At 38.4% G+C, this 22,349-nt stretch overlaps 1 protein-coding gene across 2 annotated transcripts in view; it reads left to right on the top strand.

The window, feature by feature from the left end:
* Window positions 1-22,349, top strand: part of HDAC9 (histone deacetylase 9) — a 1,019,027-nt gene that overhangs the window by 723,496 nt on the left and 273,182 nt on the right. For both annotated transcript variants that reach the window (XM_066354134.1, XM_066354133.1), the window contains exon 18: window positions 684-791. In XM_066354134.1, the coding sequence (XP_066210231.1) occupies window positions 684-791 (108 nt within the window). The remainder of the gene's footprint in view (window positions 1-683; window positions 792-22,349) is intronic.

Raw genomic sequence — 22,349 nt, 5'->3', positions numbered from 1 at the left:
CCAGTCTGCACTCAAACCAGCTGCCAAACTATACTAAATGTTAGCATTTTTAGCCTTATACTTTGAAAATCAAATTGCTCCTTGCAGTTGGATGTTGTGAAGGTTTTTAGTGGGAGGCCCCCCACACTCCTTCCACTTAGTTGGAGCCCCTGAAACTCGGGTTGCTGCTTCTTCCTCGCCGACTGCTGCTGCTACCTGCCTGATAATTATCTTTGGCTCTTTGTAAACCTGCAGCCAGAAAGGCATTTGGAGTTTTTCCCCCTCCAGCAGTTGCAAATCCGATTTTTATGTATAGCTAAGTGCTCTCAGCGTTTACTCTATCTACTACTGGGGCCTGGTTTCTACCAGGCCTGTAACTACGCCAGATCTAGCCTATGTAATGCTGTTTGTAATGAGAAATCTAAACAGGGAATGGCAGTGAGGCATGGCAGGAATGTGTTTCCATTGGAGAAGTCAGTGTAGAGAAAAAATATAAGCAAAGCTGTGTCCAGAAGGCCTTCTCAGCTGGCCAAGACGGAAGACTAATGTTATTGTACATAGGCTGTTACGGGGCCAGCCCTTCCTCACAAATTTGCTTTCTCTCTCCCCCTCTCCTCGGCTCCCTTCCCCCTCCTCTCCTCTTTCATCTACTCCTTCTCCTTCGCCCTCTCTCTTTCTGTGGGCTCTGCTGACTGTTTGCTCAGGTGGACAGTGACACCATTTGGAATGAGCTGCACTCGTCCGGTGCTGCACGCATGGCTGTTGGCTGTGTCATCGAGCTGGCTTCCAAAGTGGCCTCAGGAGAGCTGAAGGTGAGGTCTGGGTTGCATTAAGTGTGGGAAACGCAGAGAAGAAGCCGAAACAGAGATGTTGTTGTTAGGGAATTGTGGGGAGTGTGGTGTGGTAATAAAAAGAAAGGGGCAGAAGGAAGAGGTCAGGGCGATGGCCATGGAGGTGTGTTAATAACTAGTCTGCAGGTAGGGAGTACTCGATCCCGCCTGAAGGACCTTCCCCTCCTCGGGGGAACTCTGTGGTCAGGGCACACTGGGGTGTTTCTAAGAGCACAGCGAGTAGAGCTATGGTCCAGGTTAAAAATACCCAGTATATACATGTCTGTCATGCCCTTCTGGAATTCTCTTTTGAAGTGATTTAAAATATATGATTACTGAGTACTATGTATAAGCTCAGAATACCACCCAGCGAGAAGGGGGGATGGGAGAGAAAGGTAAATACCAGACGGGAAGGATTGGGAGGAAGAAGGAAATTGTTGATTAGAAGGGTAATGATCCAGAGTATGTTTTTCCACGAAAGAACTTCAAAAATGAGCTACGCTTTATTGTTCTTTTCTTTTTATGGTCTCTTCTTTTCTACATCATGTGAAAAGAACAATGTCCAAACCCAACGTTTCTCAGTCTAAACAATTTATAAAAGCCAGAGACCTGACAGATGCTGACATTTTATTTGGTATTTTAACGGTGCTCTCTAAAGGGACGCTGTGCATCTGAATGCAGTTGCCCGGTGAATTTCGTTGGTGCTAACATGGCTTTTTAATGCATTAGTTTACACACTTAATAATGAAATCTGGGTGGTGATTGACTTGATGTTTTTTAGCAATTGTGGGGCTTCAGGGAAATCGATTGTGATCAACAACATAGGCACTGTGAGTCTTGCTAATCTAAAATAAAGTCTAATTAGGATTATTTTTCTTTTCTTTTTTCTTTTTTAATTGAATTTAATGGGGTGACATTGTTTAATAAAATTATATAGGTTTCAGGTGTACAATTCTATAATACATCATCTGTGCATTTTACTGTGTGTCCACCAAGGATTATTTTTCTTTATGTCTAATGAATTATTATTCTGTCTCACCTGACTGTTCTACTTGTCATTAAAAATTCAGGTTAGCAATTTATACTTTATAATGAATTGTATCTCCCAGAGGTCTTTGCTCTAACTCTTTCCGAAGTCAGAATCTGCAGAAATATTTTGATAAGGTGAATTTTATTAACTATATATATGTGTGTGTCTATATATATGTATATATATATAGACATACACAGATACATATATATGTATCTGTCTTTGTATATGTGTAAAGGTATATATATATGCCTTCTGTGCAGTTGCAGTTGACATGAGCAGCATCAGGACATCAATTGCTCATCACAGGTATTTAAGGGGCCATTATTGAGGTCCTTACTACCCAGGCTTTACCTTTGGTAATGAGCTATTGAAAAGAGGAAAGAATAGCGCCTTACGGAGAAGTTTGGGCGATCTCACAGTAGTACTTTTATAATTCTTTCTGTTCGAGCATGTTACTTATAGCACTAGAATAACTTGACTTTTTAAAAGATTAATATTTGAGGGTCTTATTTTCAAAAGAATTCTAATGACACACAACAGCCAAGCCACAGTATTAGTTTTTAAATGATTGTGTTGGCATCGATCCACTTCATAACAAAGAAAAATGATTGTGTTTGCATTTATAATTTCTAATTGTTTTTATTTTGAGACAGTTTAATCAGTTATTCAGAGGCCTTCTTGAGTAGAATTCCCCACATATTACACTCAAAATCATTATCATTATTAGCCTCAAAGAATGCAAAATTGCCAAATGTATGTATGAAGACTGTTAAACAAAAGCCTAATTCTATATTTTAGAAGGTAGTCTTTTAAAATAGCCAATTACAAACAAAGTGTCAACAATATATAGTATGGACATGCTGACCACCAGCTGTACTAACATTGACTATTTATGTTAAGAACAAGGATTCATACAAACGCTTTTTCCCCCTCTTGGTTGAGAAATCACTAGGTATGGTTAAAAAAAAGGAATAAAAAAGAGGAGCCAGGCTAAGACTCAAGAAACATTAGTCCAGGCTTGACCACTTAAATGCTGTGTCACTTGGGGCAAATCGGTTGACTTCTCTGGGCCCCAGTTCTTGTGCATGATCATCAGCAGGGTAGAACTGAAAATGTTGGAGGGAGTATATGGTACTGACATTCTGAGCTATTTGCAAAGGAAAAGTAGATCTGATTCTCAATTACACTCATATGGCATAACAAATAGTGGATATTTCAAGCTAATTTCAACTTACTTTGGTGAGTATTCCAAATTTTGCAGCTGGTTTATTTTTCTGATTGTTAAAGCCCAACGTAAAAGTCCAGGCCAGGCAGCATTGTAGCAAAGACACCAGTGCTGATAGGCCAAGAGACTAGACCCCTTAGTTGCTAATTATTTGGAGACACCTTTGGGAATGCCATTTGGGAAAGGTAGCAGTGTCCAGTGATTTTCAACTATAGTGGAGAACTGAGGTATAGAGCTATGTTAGGGACCTCTGTTACACAGTATCTACCTGTCACAAACTCCAGTATGACCTGCTGGCCAGGAGCAATAACACTCTTGACTGTGCAGTCACTTCATGCAGATCGAGGAAGAAGATAGGGAAGCTTCTTTGGACATTGGTAAGTTGTCTGCTGATACAAGATGGAGAACGAGAAAACTTCAGATTTTATCTTTCGGTTTCTGCAACTACATTCGGTTTTCACATGTCCTACCACATTCTCCCAGAAAATCAGTAACTTAATGAAACAACATTGGCCTGTTATAATATTGGATTCTGTGGAGCTTCACAAGTTTTACTTAGAAAATAGAGAATTAAGAACCTTATTGCAAATACAGTGGGCCTGGATGGAGTGCTGAACACGGGGATGAGAGACAGCTGGAAAGAGGTCACTGAACTCAAAGAGGACGGGGACCTAGGAGATGGGTAAAAAAGGGAAAATGCCAAATACAAATTGATTGCCTGCAATTGTTGCTTGATGCTGACCTTACCATGACCACTCCCTTAACCTTTGGCCTTTCTTCATCTGGGAGTTCTGATGTGTTGAGAGGATTAGAATGAACCGGGCACAGGGAGTGGCTCTCAAGCTGATGCTTAAATAGACCGTGCAGAGAACAGTGGCAGTAATGGGTGTATTTTTGGTGCAGAATGGATAAGCTCAGTGGAGTTTAGTGAAAATTAGGGAGGCTTTCAAGTTTTCTAGGCTTTTAACAAGAATCAAATAAAAGAAAACCCGCCTGACCTGTGGTGGCGCAGTGGATAATGTGTCAATCTGGAAATGCTGAGGTCACCGGTTCGAAACCCTGGGCTTGCCTGGTCAAGGCACATATGGGAGTTGATGCTTCCAGCTCCTCCCCCCTTCTCTCTCTCTGTCTCTCTCTCTCTCCCTCTCTCTCTCCTCTCTAAAAATGAATAAAGAAAAAAAATAAAAAAAATAAACTTTCTTTAAAAAAAATAAATAAAAAAAATAAAAGAAAACCCACCCAAATGGATATTTCTTGAATCCACAGATGCCCAAATTGGCTATTTCTCAAATTCTAATACTGAGGAATGTAAATAATCTGAAAATGCTGAAATGTGTGATGTATTAGAAACTATAATTGAAGGAATAGTTACATAATAATGATTTTGCCATTATAAATATCTACGCACCTAATATAGGAGCACTTAAATATATAAAGCAGACTTTGATGCATATGAAAGGTGAGATCAACAGCAATACTATAATAGTAGGGGATTTCAATACCCCACTAACATCACTAGATAGATCCTCAAGAAAAAAAAATTAACAAAGAAACAGCAGACTTAAAGGACACACTAGATCAACTGGATTTAATAGATATCTTTGGGACCTTTCACCCTAAAGCAGCAGAATTTACATTCTTTTCAAGTGCTCATGGTACATTCTCTAGGATAGACCACATGTTAGGGCACAAAAGCGGTCTCAACAAATTTAAGAAGATTGAAATCATATCAAGCATTTTCTCTGATCACAACAGCATGAAACTAGAAATCAACCACAACAGAAAAACTGAAAAATACTCACACTCTTAGCAACTAAATAGCATGTTATTAACAAATGGGTTAACAATGAGATCAAAGAAGAAATTAAAAAAAATCCTAGAAATTAATGATGATGGGCATACAACAACTCAAAATTTAGGGGACACAGCAAAAGCAGTACTGAGAGGGAAGTTCATAGCATTACAGACATACCTTAAGAAGCTAGAAAAAGCTCAAACAACTTAACCCTGCATCTAAAAGAACTAGAAAAAGAACAGCAAGTAAAGTCCAGAGGTAATAGAAGGAAGGAAATAATAAAGATTAGAGTGGAAATAAATGACATAGAGGCTAAAGAAACAATACAGAAGATCAATGAAACCAGGAGCTGGTTCTTTGAAAAGGTAAACAAGATCGATGAACCTTTAACTAGACTCACCAAGAAAAAAAGAGAGGACTCAAATAAATAAAATTAGAAATGAGAGTGGAGAAATAACAACTGACACAACAGAAATACAAAGGATTGTAAGAAAATACTATGAAGAACTATATGCTAAAAAATTAGACAACCTAGATAAAATGGACAAATTCCTTGAAACATATAATATTTTAAAAATCAATCTGGAAGAATCAGAAAACCTAAACAGATTGATTACAACAAATGAGATCAAAGCAGTTATCAAAAAACTCCCAACAAACAAAAGCCCGTGGCCTGGTGGCTTCACAACTGAATTCTATCAAATATTCAAAGAAGAACTAACTTCTATACTTCTCAAGCTATTTCAAAAAAATTCAAGAGGAAGGAAAACATCCAAGCTCCTTTTATAAGGTGAGCATAATTCTGATGAGCAATTTTTAAATGATAACTGGTTCAATACTTGATTCAAAAGATGGTGCAGAATACCATGTACACCTTAAATACATACAATTTTTATCAATTTACCTCAGTAAAGCTGGAAAAAATGGTTTAATTCTTAGCAAGCTTTACTCTAAGGATTTATTTTTTTAATTTTTCAATTTCAGTTTACTTTCAATATTATTTTGTATTGGTTTCAGGTGTACAGCATAGTGGTAAGACAATCATATACTTTACAAAGTGCCCTCTCATATTTCTAATACCCACCTTGCACTATATGTAATTGTTGCAATATCATGGACTATATTCCCTATGCTGTACTTTACACAGCTGTGACTATTTTGTATCTACCAATTTGTACTGCTGTATCCCTTCACCTTTTCACCCCAACTCCCAAAACCCCTACCCTTTGTGTCTATGAGTCTATTTCACTTTGATTTGTTCATATATTTAGTTTTTTAAATTGCACATGTAAGTGAAATCATATGCTATTTGTCTTTATCTGACTGACTTTTTATACTGAGCACAATCCTTCTAGTTCCCTGGTCGGCAAACCGTGGCTCGCGAGCCACATGTGGCTCTTTGGCCCCCTTAGTGTGGCTCTTCCACAAATACCATGTGTGGGCACTACCTCGATAAGGAATGTACCTACCTATGTAGATTAAGTTTTAAAAATTTGTCTCTCAAAAGAAATTTTAATCATTGTACTGTTGATATTTGGCTCTGTTGACTAATGAGTTTGCCAACCACTGTATCTAGTTTCATCCATGCTTTCTCAAATGGTAAGATTTCATTTTTTTTATGCCTGAGTAATATGTCATTGTATATATGTACCACCACTTTTTTATCCACTTGTCTATTAATGGGCACATGTGTTGCTCCCTTATCTCGGCTATTGTGAATAATACTGCAGTGAACATAGGGTGCATATATTGTTTTGAATTAGTATTTTGAGTTTTTTTCAGAAAAATACCCAGAAGTCAAGTCACTGGGTCATAAGGCAGTGCTGTTTTTAAATTTTTTAGGGAAACTCCCTACTGTTTTTCATACCGTCTGCACCAATATGCATTCCCACCAAGAGTACACAAGGGTTCCCTTTTCTCTACATTCTTGCCAACACTTACCATTTGTGCTTTTATTGATAATAACCATTCAGACAGGTAGGAAGTGATATCTCAAAGTGGTTTTAATTTGCATTTCTCTGATGATTAGTGATGTTCCGAATATTTTCATATATCTATGGGCCATCTATATGAACTCTTTGGAGAAGTGTCTATTCAGGTCCTCTGCCATTTTTTTTTTAGTTTATTTTGTTTTAAATGAGGCATTTATGTCATTTCGTATCCCCTATGCAAGTTATTTACAACACTATTTCATGACTGTAATGGGTGCACTTATTGTCTTGTAAAGACACCACTGCACAGCTAAGATTAAGAACCACTGATGGAAATAAGCCTGGCCGGGCGGTGGCGCAGTGGATAGAGCATCAGACCAGGACGTGGAGGACCCAAGTTCAAGACCCTGAGGTCGCGCCAGCTAGAGCCCAAGGTCGCTGACTGGAGCAGGGGGTCACTCAGTCTGCTGAAGCCCGGGGTCAAGGCACATATGAGAAAGCAATCAATGAACAACTAAGGTGCCGCAACAAAAAATTGATGCTTCTCATTCTCTCTACTTTCCTGTTTGCCCTCTCTTTGACTCTGTCACAAAATAAAATTAAAATGCTTTAAAAGATAAAAAGAATTAAAAAAAAAAGGGACCACCGACAGAAATAATACTGCACTGCGGAATGCAGCCACTTGAAGAACCACGTGGATTATCTCAGTGGCCCATTTTCCTGGTAATTAACAAAAGCCCACTCAGTGACTCAGCATGCGCCGCCATCAGAGCTGCTGGCATTCATCAAAGGTCCTCTGCCATTTTTAAATTGAATTGTTTGTTTTCTTGGTGTTGAGTAGTATGAATTCTTTATACATTTTGGGTATTAACTCCTATCAGATGTTCCATTGGTGAATATATTTTCCCATTCAGTGGGCTGTCTTTTTGGTAGGTGCTAAATCTTTCTAGTTTTTTTTAATTTATTTTTTTAATTTATTATTTTTTTTTTTTTTGTATTTTTATGAAGCTGGAAACGGGGAGAGACAGTCAGACAGACTCCCGCATGCGCCCGACCGGGATCCACCCGGCACGCCCACCAGGGGCGACGCTCTGCCCACCAGGGGGCGATGCTCTGCCCCTCTGGGGCGTCACTCTGCCGCGACCAGAGCCACTCCAGCGCTTGGGGCAGAGGCCAAGGAGCCATCCCCAGCGCCCGAGCCATCTTTGCTCCAATGGAGCCTTGGCTGCGGGAGGGGAAGAGAGAGACAGAGAGGAAGGAGGGGGGGGTGGAGAAGCAAATGGGCGCTTCTCCTATGTGCCCTGGCCGGGAATCGAACCCAGGTCCCCCACACGCCAGGCTGATGCTCTACCGCTGAGCCAACCAGCCAGGGCCTCTTTCTAGTTTTATGTAGTCCCATTTGTTAATTTTTTTCTTCTCTTTCCCTTGCCCAAGGAGATATATAGAAAAATATTGCTAAGAGAAATGTCAGAGAGTTTACTGCCTATGTTTTCTTCCAGGAGTTTTGTGGCTTTGAGTCTTACATTTAAGTCTTTAATTTATCATGAGTTTATTGTTGTATGTAGTGTAAGAAGGTGGTCTAGTATCATTTTTTCATGTATCTAATTGTTCCAGCACCATTTATTGAATAAACAGTCTATATACCCCATTATACGTTCTTGCCTTCTTTGTCAAATATTAATTGATCTTATAGGCATGGGTTTATTTGAGGGCTGTCAATTCTGTTTCATTGATCTTTGTGTCAGTTTTAATGCCAGTATCATGCTATTTTGATTACCATGGCATTGTAGTATGGTTTGATATCAGGTAGTGTGATACCTCCCACTTTGTTCTTCTTTCTCAAGATTGCTGTGGCTATTTAAGGTTTTTCTAAGGATTCATTTTTATGTTATTTTTGGCAATGCTATAATGTCCTCATAAAAAAAGTAAAAACCTCTTTAGCTGTCTAAAAGTTTTTGTCAAAAATACCTTCTTATCTGAACACAATTGAGTTTTTATAATGTTTAAATGGATATTGTGATGTCATGTTGCTAATACCTGCTTTTCATTGAGTACCTCCAATAGGCTGGGCAATTTACATGTAATTTGCATTATTCTCACAATGGCCTTTGAAGTATGTGTACCACCAATTGGATATAAGCTCAGAGACATCAAGTTACTTTTTTAGATTTTGTATACAGTTTAATAAATGACAGAGTCTGAGAATTTTTCAATCCTCTGCTCTCTTTCAACTATGCTAGAAGTAATTTCTTAACAGAAGTAGCCCAAATAAGTAAGGATAAAAGGGTGAAAGCAACCTCTTTTAAATGGTATTGATTCTCTCTCTCTATTACTGTAGAACATTTAATAATGCAAAACGACAAGAAGTTACATTGGATACTTAATTATAATCCACTGAGCAATCAGAAGATAACTAAGAAATATGTTAAAAGAAATGACAAGGAAATTAAAATGGTACACTAGAGATGACCTATTTAATTTAAAGAAGGCAGTAATGGAAGAATCAAGGAACAATAACAACAAAAAGATGACAGTAAGAAGAGGTCAGGGTCCCTGACTAAATAGTCAGGTATTGCATGTTTGAAATATTTTTGCGGCACATTGGTTAAAAATCACTGCTCCGAACTATTACCGGAGTGGGACATAAAGGATTTCTCAAGAGGCCCTAATGTATGTATCAGGAGTTTGGGAGCGCTGTACAGAGAGGAGAGTACCTGAGCTTGTCCCTCAGGGGAGAATGCAGAGTGCAGTGCGGGCTGACCCAGCCCTGCGGGCCAGTGGAATGAGAGGGGGCGAGCAACGACGAGACTGCCTCTGTGGGAGACGTAAGGCTTTCTTCTCCCCTTGCGGGCCAGTGGACACTTTGGGTGGAAGCTAGATCGGAATCATTCTAAAAGGGGCTCACCAAAGAAGTCTACCTTCCAGGGCAAACAGCACTGCTCCCGCCACTGCCCGGGAGCTGGAGGCTGGAGATGTGTGGAAAAACGGGTGGGACCAGGTCCATCCACAAGCTCACTGCCCGCATCAGTGATGTTCACAGACTGGACGTCATGGACAGTGTCTCCGCGGAACCTGCCAACGCTCCCAGGGAAAGAGGGACAATGTTTGAATTCCTGCCGTAACACGGGTCTTTGGAAGAACCACAAGAGATCTCCAAATTACACTGCTAACCCACAGCCTTGATCCTTTTTATTCTTCTACTCTCCAGAGGGAAGCAGCCATGCACCAGGCGTGAAGGCGGTGGAGCAAGAGAGGAAAGAGGATAAACTCTCAGTCACGTAGCTCCCTCCCCAGCACATGGGCACACCTTTGCCCGCTCCCTGGTTCTGTGGCTCAGCGGGTCAGGGAGGGAAAGCTTGAAATCAGATGTGACGCTGGAGAGGTTAAATAGACTGAATTGGACTTTTTAATATGTAAAGATGAGACCGTTTCTATAGCCGGAAGTCATCTGAAAGTTGTAGAATACATCAGATAAAGAGACTAAAGAAAGGTTAGTGCTGGGAGAAAAAAAAATAATGGTATTTTTATATCATTCCTAATTCAGCCCACTCATTACCTGTGTATGAGTTTTCTGTTGCTTCTGCAATAAATGACCACAAACGTAATGGCTTAAGACAATGAAAGTTTACTGATTTTCAGAAGGACTACTGTACAGGTCTCACTGCAGCCCTGCTGACACCTTGATTTTAGCCCTGTGACACCTGTCCTGCTACCTTGCTGACTCCGGTACTGGCAGAAGTCAATTCCCTGTGGTTGTTGGGCTGAGGTCTCCGTTTTCCAGCTGGCTGGCGGCTGGGGGTGGCTTCTCTCTCCTGGCAGCTTCTCTCTGTTCTTTGCACAGGGCCCCTAGCCCACAGGGCCAGCGAGAGGACACAGAAGGCTTTGCTAGCTGTCATTTTCCTGACAGCTTTCTGTCTTTGCGTGGTCCTTTGACCACACCTGGGAAGGTTTCTCAGCTTTTTAGATTGCATATCATTTGAATGGGAACACCTGTATAAAGCTGGGTACCCTTTCTGTCTCAAGGTCTTTGATCTTAATCATATCTGTAAAATCTCTTATGCCAGTGAGGGTAGCATTCACCTATTCTGGGGACATGGACATCTTTGGAGCCTTCTGCTACTACAAACAGGTTCTCAGAATTCAGAGTAGATGTGTTACTTTAATCTTCTCACAGAGAATGGCTGTAAAGTGTTTAGTCATCACTTGGGATTTTTCAGAATGAGATAATATAATTTATTCTTTAATCAAGATGCACTGTTCGAGCATTAAACATGCCGTCCTTCTCTTTAGAATAAATTTCTGATTTAAAAAAAAAAAAGATGCGCTGTATGTTGAGTAGACTGTACAGATTTTCAAGAGTATGATGTCTTTTCACAAATGTCTGTACCAGGCTACTGCTATAAGTTACGAAATATTTAAATCATCCCTTGGCAGTTCCTTCATTCCCATTGGTAGCTGCTCAGCAGCTCAGGCAAACACGGATCTGATTTGTTTCATAGTCACCTAATTTTCCCTATTAAAAAACTTCGTATATATATGGCAGCATATGGTATGTAGACTTTCTTTGTGCCTTTTTTTCATTTAATACAATGTTTTGGAGGTACATCCATGCTATTGCATGTGTCATCTAGCCTGCTAAATTTGATAACTGAGTAGCATTCTATTTTATGAATTTTATGCAATTGTTGGATGACTATGAATAAAGTTTTGGACTATTGTGAATGAAGCTGCTGTGAGGATATTTTTCCAAGTCTGTTTGTGGACATAGTTTCATTTCTTGTGGATAAGTGACTAGCAGAGAAAGAACTCTGTGATAGGTTAGGTACATATGTAGCTTTATAAGAAAATGACAGAATATTCTACAAAGTAAATACTATTTTATCTGTATTTTTGTCACCTTTCTCGTTCCTAATAGTGGAAATTTGTGCCTTCCATCTTTTTTTTTTTCTTTCTGAAGTTAGAAGCGGGAAAACAGTCAGACAGAAAGGAAGGGGGGAGGGCACTAGAGGGAAGGGGGCAAGGGAGATGTTGAGGGAAATACGGGGGAGGGGGGATGCATTTGGGGCAACACTAGAATCTATGTAAACATAATAAATTAAAATCAATAAAAAAATAAACTCCATCAGTAACAGTTAAAAAAAAAGAAGCTGAGAGGCAGTCAAACTCCAGCATGCGCCTGACTGGGATCCACCCAGCATGCCCACCAGGGGGCGATGCTCTGCCCATCTGAGGCGTTGCTCCATTGCAACAGGAGCCATTCTAGTGCCTGAGGTGGAAGCCATGGAGCCATCCTCAGCACCTGGGCCAACTTTGCTCCAATGGAGCCTTGACTGTGGGAGGGGAAGAGAGAGAGACAGAGAGGAAGGAGAGGAATAAGGGGGAGAAGCAGATGGGTGCTTCTTCTGTGTGCCCTGACCGGGAATCAAACCCAGGTCTTCCTAATGTTGGGCCGATGCTCTACCGCTGAGCCAACCAGCCAGGACCTGTGCCTTCCTTCTTTTTTCTGATTAGCCTGCCTAGAAGTTTGTCAATTTTACTGACCTTCTCAAAAAACCTACTTTTGATTTTATTAATATCTTTATTTTTTCTGTTTTCTATTTTACTTATTTAATTTTTTTATTATTTCTTCTTTTTTCTGTTGACATTGACTTTCATTTGCTCTTTTTTTTTCTAGTTTTCTAAGGTGGAAGCTGAGGTCACAGACTTGAGACTTTTCTTCTATTCCAATTCAGACATTTAGTGCTATAAATTTATTACTTTTAATAAAAAGTACAGATATTTAAAATGTACCATGTGATGATTTGATAACCATATACATAGTAAAATGGTTACTACAGTCAAGCTATTTATCATATCCATTTCCTCAAATAGTTGCTTTTTAATGGTAAGAACACCTGAAATCTACTTTCTAAGCAAATTTCTAGTACTTACAACAAAATTTTTAACTATTATAATTTTTTTTTCTATATGCTGCTTTAGCTGTGCCGTATAAATTCTGGCATATAACATTTTTATCTTCATTATGTTCAAAGTACTTTGTGGTTTCCCACTTGACTTCTTTGACACCTGTGTTATTTAGAAGTGTGTTACTTAGTGTCTGGTGAGTTTTCTAGATAGTTTTTTTATAATCAGTCATAAAATATATGTATGTTGTACGACCCGAATCATGTAATTCTCTTTATTTCCTGCTACCTTCTCTACGAATTTTATCATGCATTTTACTTTTACCTATATTATAGATCTCCACAGTTAATTATTATTATTTTGAGTGGAATAATTGAATGTTTTGAAACAAGTTGAGAGAGAGAGAGATTATTTATTTGTGTGTGTATGTGTGTGTGTATGAAAGAGAGAAAGAGAGGGAAGAGAGACAGTGTGTGTATACACATATAAAGATCATTTATAACACGTCTTTCATTTTTGGCCACATAGTAATCTTTCCAGTCTTCTGTATTCATGTGGGTGCAGATCCGGGCTTCTGTCTGGTATCATTTCCTTTCAGTTAGAAGAATTTCCTTCAGCATTCTTCATATTACTGTTCTACTGGCAACAAACTCATCTTTTGTTTGTAATAAAATGTTTTCCTTTCTGTTTAATCTTTCAATGATGTTATCATTTGATATAGAATTCTATGTTGGCCATTATTTCAAACCTTATAGATACCCTTCCAGAGTTATCGTTTTTCTTTTTTTGATAATGAGAAATGAGCTGTCACACTTATCACTGATCTCTTTATTTAATGGTTTAGTGCATCTTTTCTTTCTCTATCTCTAAGACTTCTTATTTATCTTTGTGTTTTTAATAGTTTTGTAAATAGGTATGGTTTTCTCTTATTTTTATCCTGCTTGGAGTTCACTGAGATATTGTATCAGTGGCTTGCTGTCTTTTATAAAATGTGGAGAACTTTTAGCTAATATTTCTTAAAATACTTAACTCAACCCCACTCTGTATACCCTCTGTTTCTTAGAGTCCAGTTATATGTTCATTAGATCACTTCACACCATCCCAGTATCCATTGAGGGTCATTCATTGACTTCAGTCTTTTATTCTTCTCTGTACTTCTATTTGGATAATTTCTCTTGACCTATAGTCAAGTTCATTGTTTCTGTCTTCTGTTGCACCCAAGCTGCTATTAATCCCATTCAAATAATTTTTAAATTCACATTGTATGCTATTCACTTTTAATATTCCTTGTTAATTCTTTTTTTGCAGCTTCCAGATTGCTTTTGAATTCTTGTCTTCACCATTATATTTCTCTTCACCATCTTTTCCTACATATTCTTTAAGATGTCTGTCATAATTATTTAAAAATCTTTACCTGTTAATTATAATATGAGTCAACTTGTATATTTTTATTTTCTTATTTTTTACTTGATTATACTTTTTGTATTTTGCTTCTTTGCATATCCTGTAATATTTGAATTTATGCTAAGCATTGTATTTAAAAACCAGGAGAAGCTTGAAAGGATTTCTTATTTGGAGTTTAATTTTTTAAAATTTCTTTGTGTCCAAAGCTCTTCAGTGATTTATAGGAAAACATGCCTTTTTGGTTTATTTTGTATTAGTGTTACTATTGCAGAACTGAAGTTTTGCACATACCCCTTTATTCTGAATTAAGTGTGGATCTCTATAAAAAATCTGATATAGTGAGAGAATGTTGAACTTCTCTCTCCTGTATCAACTTTTATTTCTCACACTCACTCATAAGGAGCAAATGCCAGTAATTAGAAGGGGGGCACATTGACTTATTACTTTATTTGGTTATTCAACTTAAATGAAAGAAAGGACAAATATGTTACTTACATAATGCCTGCAGATCCACTGTGAATGGCTATCCAAACATCAGAGAAAGGGAGAAACCTTGGCCATTATGTTTACTCTTGTGGGAAACAGCCTTGTTCTTGACCTTCTCACCTTCTGTACCCAGTGATCCAAGTGTTTTGGAAAAATTTGAAATTAGTAGACCTATGGAATTACTTACACCTCAGAAAAATGACAATGATACAAATACTCTGCAACTCTTCCATTAAAAGGTGAGGCTACCTATTACTCAGATTTTTTGCTCAGAAATCAAGACCTCTTGCCAAGTTGGCTTGACTGTGATGATCCTGCAAAATCTGCTTCCTTTTAGGTTTCTCTTCTACTCATCTGCTTTTCTGATGGCTAATGTTTCACTTTCTAGTTTGTAGTTAACTGCCTGCTCCATGGTAACTGGATCTGCCTATTTCCAGCCTCTTCATCTGGTTCTTGGCCTTGGACTGTCCAGATTTCATTACTTGTATGTGGTTAAGCTCATACTGACTAAAAGTTGCTGCATCTGCCCTCAGAATCCGCCTCCATCTCCCTTCTCTGTAAACCTCGCTGAGCTTTTCTCAGTCTCTGACACCTACTTTACACGTGGAGTCAAAGTCCTGATGATATTTTTAAAAATAACTTATATGGGAAACAATGCTTCCTGAAATAAATTTCACTCTCAAATTTCACATTTACTTACAAGGTTTTCTGCTGCTATGTTTTCGATAAAATATGGAACTAACATTACAGAATGGAGAAACAACCTTACAACTAATTTAGGTTTGTTTCTTATCTTTGGTAGTATTACATTTGATACCTGCTGGCTTATGTGTAATGCAGATGTTGCCTTGCCTTTTTGTTTTAATATCTGCATAAGAGTTTTGCTTTTTGATACCAGTGTGCAAATTGTACGTGTCATATACACTTGGAGAACGTATTTTACACCTTTTTTAATTCTATATGGCAGGAAATTTTGTACACATGCATGTACACACACACACAAACACGTGCTTATAAAATGAAGTCTGGTCAATTGATTTAATGTTTTTTCTCTATAATTCTATTATGTACATAATACTACATAATTTAATTCCTTTGGCTGAAAAATTTTGTTCAGTTGCCTACAGTTGAGTTAATCAATCAGTTAATTGTTGGTAGTTATTCTTGTTATAGTGTGTAGTCATGGAGAATTAGAATTTAATGGAAGAAGAAAATTTACAATTAAGGTAAGAATGATATAGCCAAATTTAAAATTATATACCTGAAACCTAGATATTTTGATTATAGTTGTAAAATGTACATTGCTACACAATTTTTGAAATTTTATATATCTAATTGAATAAATTATCTAATTGAATAAATATTTTGGTATGTATGTACGAAAAGATAGAAACTGCCGTGTTTCATGCAATTCTGCTGTAGTAAGATGCGAGTATAATGACAACAGTGATCTTACCATTGGCCATTTATTGATTTTCCCCCTGGGTATCATTTATGCTCAGGTCTTGGTCATTACTATTATCTTCCTATTATAAGAATATCAAACTATTATAATTACTATTATAATGTCACACAATGATTTTATGCGATTATCTTCACAGAAGTCTTTGATCGACTACCTTTAATTTTTTCTCTTTTTTTCCTGGTTCTTAAAGAAAAAAAGCAAAAGCAAAAATTCCTTTGCCCTACTTTCTTGTTTTCATACTGAGGCTCTTTTCACATGATGAAAAATACCTGATATTTTTTCCCCCAGTCAATGTGGTCCCAAAAGTCATGTTTTAAAAAGTGAAGGGAATTAAATTGTTGGGCATTTTGTCAACTGAAACCACTGATTGATAAACTAAACCAGTTGCTTTCAGTGAGTTATTATTGCCTTACCAAGATCCACATCCTGATGTCTTCCCTGCCGCCGCCACCACACACACACACACACACACACACGCACGCACGCACACACGCACGCACACATGCACGCACGCACACACGCGCGCGCGCACACACACACACACACACCCTTCTTCATAGTGAACCCATTCTTGTTATTTTCATTCAGGGCTCAATTTAAATGACGTGTAATCTAAGCATGATCAAATGCCCCGTCTCCTTTCCACCAGGAGACCGGCTTTTCATGAACGTGCTCATTCCTATCTGGAGCCGCATCTTTGCCAGGCTCGAGGCTGTCAGCATCATGGGCCACGGATGCCAGGACGCCTAAGAACTGCTTCCCAGCGCTGTCAGCAAGCGTTCTCCTCCTGGATTCTTCAGGGAGAAGGGCTGGCAGCTGTGCTCAGGCTTTGGGGTCCACCATCCAGTTAAACTGCTAATGCTGGGCTCCTGTTTTCCTGGCTCCCTTGAGCTCTCTCAAAGAAACAAAATGGTATTCCCATATGTCCCTTATTGTTTTCTTGGCAAATCTCCCTACTTCCTCTGACCTCCCAGATTCTAGTATGTGAGAGACAAACTTTCTTTGTGAATTCCCCCCCACCCCCAGAGACTGTAGATTAATAGCACTGATTCTAAAGAAAACTGTCTATTCAGAAAGCTCCTTTAAAAGACTACAGTTCACTGGTTTTAGAGACCCTATGAGCATATTCCAAAATATGCATACCAGTGAACTGCAGTTTTCGGGAACCCAGAAGACTTGACTTACTAATTTGAATGTCAGATTTTACAAATTGTTCCGATATCATTAGGAGCTACCTATTAACTGAGTGTTCAAGTGTTCTACAATACAAGATTTTATCCTCACATTCCTATTCAATTCCTTCCTTTCAGAAAGACTCACAAAACTAGATTTTATATTTTGATATATAGAATTAACAATAAAGATATTCTATAGTATTTTTTATAAGCTTGTGGAATTGAGCAAAAGTGGATAATGTCTAGCATAGCATGTGTCAGTAGTAGGTCCCTAAGATGATATAATTTGATCCTCTCTCTTCCTTAAAGACTGAGACGGTTGGGCAAATCAACTATTTATGTTGTTTTGTAGATATAATGCATTTCTTTTCTAAATAAGATTTTATTACAAGAAGTTAAAGCTGGGAAGTTATGTGGAACTATTTTTCATCAGATACGAGTGTAGCCAAAGAGAAGACTTCAGAATACACCCGAGCTCTGCAGTTACTAGTTGACAGGAACTTTGAATGGGAGCCGGTACAGTAGGCCCCTTAACCGCAGTTTTGCTTTCTATGGTTTCCGTTACCTACAGTCAATTGCAGTCCAAAAATAGTAAATGAAAAATCAACAAGTTAGTACAGTAATTTAATTTTTTATTTATTGAGAGAGTGAGGAAGGAAGAGAGACAGAGAGAGACATCAATTTGTTGTTCCACTTATTTATGCATTCATTAGTTGATCCCTTTTTTAAAATTTTTAACTATTTTATTTATCCATTTCAGAAAAGAGAGAGAGGGAGAGAGAGAGAAGGGGGGAGAAGAGGGAAGAATCAACTCTCATATGTGCCTTGACCAGGGAAGCCCAGGGTTTCAGACCAGCGACCTCACTGTTCCAGGTTGATGCTTCATCCACTGCACCACCACAGGTCAGGTCATTGGTTGGTGCTTGTATGTGCTCTGACTGGGGATTGAACCTGTAACCTTGGTGGATGGAGACATTGTTCTAACCAACTGAGCTACCTGGCCAGGTCAATAATTTAGAAATTTTGAGTTGTTCACAGTTCGAGTAGTGTGATGATATTTCATTCTGTCCTCCTTCCTGCACAGGATGTGAATTACAATCTCTTTGTCCGGCACACCCACACCGTATTCGCTCCCTGCCCATTACTAACTCAGTAGCTATATGGGGTATCACATCAGCTCTCCTAGGATCACACTGTGTTTATTCAAGTGACTCTTATTTTACATAATAACAAAAAAGAGCACCAGTGCTGGCAATTCCAGTATGCCAGTGGGAAGCCATAAAGCGCTTCCTTTAAGAACAAAGGTGAGCACAGTACTGTAAGATACTTTGAGTGAGAGAACATTCATATAACATTGACAGCTACAGTGTATTGTTATAATTGTTCTGTTTATTATTATTGTTAATCTCTTATTGTGCCTAATTTATAAATGGATTATAAACTTTATCATAAGCATATATGCATAGAAAAAACATAATACGTAGAGGGATTGGTACTATCTGCGGTTTCAGACAGGCACTGGGGTCTTGGACCTGTTGCCTGGGGATAAGACAGGACTACTGTATAAGGCGTGGTGAACAAATGATGAACCTGTCATATCCATAATGATCACCTCCAGACTGCAGGTTATGGAACAGGTTGTGAAGAATAGCTGCCCGAGCCATTCCTGAAAAGTGGAACCTGAGACAATTGTCGTACAAACTCCTAAAACGTAAACAGTGGGGAAAGCAAGGAAGAAGGCGTCAGTATTTATTCTCCTTTCTCAGCTTCTGAGATGATTTCTGATCATCCAGATCCCCAAATCCATTAGCAGAGTGACAGGAGGGGACGGTAGCATTCACTCAACTTTGATTTATGAGATGACTTTAAAATTTTACTGCCCAGTGATATCAACTGTGAAGAATGGCCATTGAAGTATTTTCAGTTTTGTTAGCCAAAGGAATGGGCCCGCATACCACTGTATTGAGTATAACCAGCACCGTTTTCGAAGGGGAAGCAGAGTTCAGTCAAGTTCAAGTGACTGATCATAGGTGTTCCACAAGAAGCTGCAGAACTTTGATGCACGTTTTTGCCTTATTCAACTTTACCTGAATGGGGGGAAGGAAATTCTTATAAATGGAGTACTTAATGTAGTAAGATGAACAGTATTCTTTATATTTTAAATCTTGTTGCAACTAGTATCATTACCCCCTGCCCAACCAAAAAAATAAAAAACAAAACAAAACAAAAAATCCCATACAACAGTTAAAAAATCAAAACAGTATTTTTTTTTTTTTGTATTTTTTTCTGAAACTAGAAACGGGGAGAGATAGTCAGACAGACTCCCGCATGCGCCCAACCGGGATCCACCCGGCACGCCCACCAAGGGGCGACGCTCTGCCCACCAGGGGGTGATGCTCTGCCCTTCCGGGGTGTCGCTCTGCCGCGACCAGAGCCACTCTAGCGCCTGGGGCAGAGGCCAAGGAGCCATCCCCAGCGCCCGGGCCATCTTTGCTCCAATGGAGCCTTGGCTGCGGGAGGGGAAGAGAGAGACAGAGAGGAAGGGGGGGGGAGGGGTGGAGAAGCAGATGGGCGCTTCTCCTGTGTGCCCTGGCCGGGAATCGAACCCGGGACTTCCTCACACCAGGCCGACGCTCTACCACTGAGCCAACCGGCCAGGGCTCAAAACAGTATTTAATAGAAGACAATGCAATTATTTCAGGCAATGATTTTTAAAAACAAAATTTTAGGATCTTCTATCTAATTAATATTTCAAAAGCATTGTCTTTACCATATTTCTGACTTTTAACCCTGTACAACTTAATATAAAGAACAAGCAGTTTATTACTATAAATCATTTTCTAAAATGTATCAAATTAGTTCATGTATGCTTTATTTTCATTACTCTTTTGAGCTATCAGCAGGTAAAAGACTTCAATACTTGGCAAGCACATTTATGGAAATGTTAGGGCTTTTAAGAGCGTATTGATTTGTTGGAAGATAAATTGTACTCTCTTAGTACAATCACATAAATTGCAGGTTCTGGCTTTTTTCAGAACTTTTTTATAATGGCCCCAACTAGCTTATGTACAAATATATTTGATTATTATAGTTATTATTGAATATCAAAGATTAAAATATTTATAACTATTCTTTAGAAAAACAACCTATATGTATGTAGGTAAGGGAATGTTCTTTAACATCCTTTTCAAAATTGATAATGAATCAGAGGTGACCTCCAGTGAAGTATTTCAAGCACTTAAGTCATTGTATATGACTTTCCAATTCAGTAAATGTATCGGAAGTAATAATTCAACCATCACATCTTTACTTGGAAATGCATGCTGCTATGGAGTTTTTCCAAGCTGTGCTTGGTTTTGATACATATTATTTCTTTGAGGATTGCTACTTTAGTACATTTAGAAATAGTTTAGTGGTTAATACTTAGGCATTGGGAGGTAGTTACTGAGCTCCAACTTAGCAGTGCACTAAAAGAGAAATTTTAAAAACAGAATTCCAATCAACTGGTCTGACATGCTCAATTACTCTTTGAACTGTAGGAATTTATATATAAAACCTTTTCAACAGGATAAGTTTCCTTGTTTTTATTCCTATAGTTTCCTAAACTAGAGTTACATTTTAAAAATTAAGTATTATTAAAACCTAATTGTTGTTCAACTACTTTTAAGAAACACAATCTCTTGTAAAATTGTAAATATCACACAGACTTTCTACACTATGCACTGCAGTTATGCTTTTATAAAGAATAAATAAATCAAAATTAGTAAGTGACTCACAAGCCTACTGGGTGTTATAAGTAATTTAAGCTTTAGTTCATTGCTTAATATTTTTAAGAGGTTATAAATAACCTTTGCTTTTCTCTTTCTGGTTTTGTGTATGTGGCTGATTCTGTGATGGTGTATTCCTGACTTTCTGCCTCTCTTCAGTAGTGATTGGGTCATATTTATCATGCTTTCTAAAACTGAAGTTTCTCTATGTAAATTGGCATTAGTAATGGTTCTTATTATTCTTTAAATACCTACTTGGCCATGGGACTTGTATGGCCAGGGGCCGCCGCCATCATGGCCATTCACACGCAAGTTCCCATTAAATTTGGACAAATGGTAAAGAAACAGTGAAGCCAAAAAAATGATGGGCCATTCCTTTATTAAAGTCTCACACTGGCCGATGAGCAAACACGCAGGGAAAAACACTTCCCTCTTCATTCATTCAGAGCTCACAAAGCTACTGACACATTATCCGGTTCCACAACCAGGAGGATCTTCTCCAGTTTTTCCTAGAATCAAAGGCCCCACCAGTCTCAGCGGAGCTCACAAAAGCCCCTCAGCTCTGTCCCCCATCTCCTTCTCTCTTCTCTGCACAAACTGGCTTCCTCCTCAGCACTCTGCATTCTCTCCCCTCTCACTCTGCAAACATGGCTTCTGTTTCTCTCCTCTCCTCCAGCAAACATTAGCAAGACAATGGCCTTTCCCAAGCAGGAAGATAATTTTCAATTTCACAGATCACATACCGGCCTCTGCCCAGCACCATTTTTAACAATAAAAATGAGCAAACAAAAAAACACAAATTTTACAAACTCATTTGCCCAACAGGGGTGTTAGAGAAATGGAAATACACATTTCTGCTGTCCATGAAACTATCGCAATGAATGCAACAACTAAAAGGATCAGATTATTTTGTACTTTTCAAATTTTCAGTTTCCAGTTGACCAGAGAATGAAAATTTTGTCAGTTATGTAAATAGTCGGACTAGTCTAAAATTATTGTACTCCTTCCCTTCTCATTCAAATTATTTTTTACATGTAAACAAAATCCTTCATTCCCTTTCCTGGATGTCACAGGAAATGACAATCTATGAGGAGCAGATAGTTTCATTCATTTCCCCTTATGATGTCACAGACCGAATCCTTCTTTTGGGGGAGAAACATCCATAACACTAATCTAAACAACAACAAAAATAGGGACATGAACACCCTCAGTATTGAGACATTGTTACTCTTAGTGGTATTAAAATACTGCCACCATTAGTGACGTTCATGACTGAAGAGAATCTAAACCCTGAAAAGAATTTTCAAAAATCAGAATATTAAGATAAAAATTTACATCATCATTAAATTGATGTA

The sequence above is a fragment of the Saccopteryx leptura genome, chromosome 12 (genome assembly GCF_036850995.1).
Source record: "Saccopteryx leptura isolate mSacLep1 chromosome 12, mSacLep1_pri_phased_curated, whole genome shotgun sequence".
In the NCBI taxonomy this organism is placed as follows: Eukaryota; Metazoa; Chordata; class Mammalia; order Chiroptera; family Emballonuridae; genus Saccopteryx; species Saccopteryx leptura.
This window is presented reverse-complemented; position numbering and strand designations above follow the sequence as displayed.